The following is a 2235-nucleotide window of genomic DNA, read 5'->3' as shown; positions in this document are numbered from 1 at the left end:
AAAATGGTATTTTATGAAAAACGGCTCTATCAATTGAACTGAATTTTGGCACAGACTGAGTCCTTAGTAATATTTGTAATTTGACGAAACTTCAGCGTTTTTGGAATAACTTTTGCTATTTTTCTTTAATTTTCCAGAAGAGTGAGCAAAGTTGACCATCCACATATGCACATATACACATGATGCAGAAATTTTGTATTTTACGCGGATCATTCCAGATCATTTGCAAGCATAATTAGAAAACCCAAAATCGGAGGATTACAAAAGGATTACTCCATTCACCAGTGAAAAGAAAAAATACTAGATTCTCTCCTCTCATACACCTGAGAGGCAATAAGAGGAGAAAAAAATCATATTATTCGTATTCATATAGCACAAAATGTTTAGCCTTTTTTATGCATACATGCGCTCCCATTTATTTAAAGGCTTACTTTATCTTCTGTTTTAAGACTAACAAATCACAATTATCAATTACAATAAATTTATATGTATAAAGACATTGAATACTGCTAAACAACCTGAACAGAGGTCACATGGGTAGCCATTGGTTAAACTACAGATTACACCTTATATCACATTTTTGTAAGTCCGGTTTGTATTCATGTATGTGTTATTTATTTCTGCGTTATTATTATTGCTATTACTTATTTTATTATAATCATAAAAAACAAATTGCTAGGAATTTCGATTTTGTGGTATTCTTTGTTACACTGCATCATAAGAAGATAATATAGTCATTCATTAGTTTGATTTGATGTTTTTAATAGGAATTTGCATTTGCATTACATGATTAAGTCCAAAAAATCGTCAATTTCGCATTGGATCAAGGCTTTTTTTCCGGACTATATTTCTCACCGAGATTAGGCATGTCATATGTCGTTTGCCCACGATCTAAGCTTTCGAATCCGTTATGAGAAAGGCCAATGCAACGTTTCCTGTTACTGATATAATCGAATATCTACGAAGGGTCTTTGAGGGTGTAAGGATGTGCAAGAGTCTACAAGAGTGTGTAAAGGTTTATAAGAATCTATCTATACGCGTCTGCATTCAATTGTTAGTCCATATTTATGGTTTTTTTTCTCAGAATTCTTGGCGTCATTAGCACCAGAAAATCATGAAAATCCACTGCATGAGTCATTGCATTTGAACGCTGAGATCCTGTTTTGACGATAGATTTATTCGAATTCAATCGATTTATCACTTCTATTTAGTGAATTAGGAACTTATGAATATTAACTTTTGTAATCTGTGCAATGATTAAGTCAAAAAGTACCGTTCGTGAATATAAACCGAAGAAATTCTAGCATTCTAGCATTTAGCACTCCGATTCTAGTGCTTGGCACAGTAATATTTCTTGTAAGTGTATCGAGATTTTGCGCAGTTACTTCGTGCAAGTTATTTATTTAGTTAAGACATTCTTCATAGACCGCACGATGCGAACTGATCCTCTTCGAGTTCCCCCCCACTACTTAGTGGAAATTTTGTACTTCGTTCCCAGCATAAATTAGCGATTAGATACGGTTCGGGGTCGGTAAAACGTAATGCTCGTGATTTTTTAATCGACTTTATCAGCGAATATCATCCTCACACCGCTGGTGAGTTCTTTCAAAATTTTACTGGTTGTCAGTCGAGTGTTGCAACAGGACGCGATATGTTTTTTTTGGCAAGACAGGTCGGTCGATGTTGTTTTACTCAACGTTCTGCAGCGGCGAAAGTAAAATTGAGAATTCATGCGCGGAGTTGTCACAATGGAGCAGGTGAGTAACACAAAAAAGGAATATAAAACTTCCTACGACTATTACTGAAAAATTAATGATTTCCTACTATTTTCTATCGATTTTTTAAAATATGTTGATTTTTGACAGTCCATTATCTTGCGTAAGTGCGTAAAGAACGACTTTTTTGCACGCAAGTGTAACGCACCCTATTCTTATAATACTTGCCGAGGTCACTCTTTACAACCGTAGTAAGAGTGATGTAAAGCTTCGCTTTGCGCATGGCCTCTGAGCTGTTCCCATACCGTGTGGAAAAGAACCGTTTTACGCACACTGTACAGTTCCGAAAAATAAATTTCCCGACTTTGACGTACCTCTAAATGGCTCTTCAATATTGTTCTCCAGCTGTTGAAACAGTCGACAAATCGGTGCCCGATGGTTTGTCCTACAAGTTCATGCCCGGAACAATTCCTCTTGTTGACATGACAGTTGGTCAGCTGATAGAAAATGCAGCGAAACA

At 36.0% G+C, this 2235-nt stretch overlaps 2 protein-coding genes across 2 annotated transcripts in view; one reads left to right on the top strand and one right to left on the bottom strand.

Annotated features, from left to right (window-relative positions):
* The window catches only part of nompC (no mechanoreceptor potential C), a 19752-nt gene extending 19162 nt beyond the window's left edge, over nucleotides 1–590 (bottom strand). The window contains exon 1 of the mRNA XM_011316573.1: nucleotides 519–590. The gene's annotated coding sequence lies outside the window, so the exon portion shown is untranslated. The remainder of the gene's footprint in view (nucleotides 1–518) is intronic.
* A 1041-nt stretch (nucleotides 591–1631) lies between these two features.
* The window catches only part of Acsf2 (Acyl-CoA synthetase family member 2), a gene marked incomplete in the record, with an annotated part of 4461 nt that continues 3857 nt past the window's right edge, over nucleotides 1632–2235 (top strand). Inside the window, 2 exon segments of the mRNA XM_011316531.1 lie at nucleotides 1632–1757; nucleotides 2121–2235. Of these exon segments, the coding sequence (XP_011314833.1) occupies nucleotides 1652–1757; nucleotides 2121–2235 (221 nt within the window).

Source organism: Fopius arisanus, unplaced genomic scaffold (assembly GCF_000806365.1).
Source record: "Fopius arisanus strain USDA-PBARC FA_bdor unplaced genomic scaffold, ASM80636v1 scaffold00007, whole genome shotgun sequence".
Classification (NCBI taxonomy): Eukaryota; Metazoa; Arthropoda; class Insecta; order Hymenoptera; family Braconidae; genus Fopius; species Fopius arisanus.
Note: the sequence above shows the minus strand (reverse complement) of the source record. Positions and strands in the feature narration are given on the sequence as shown.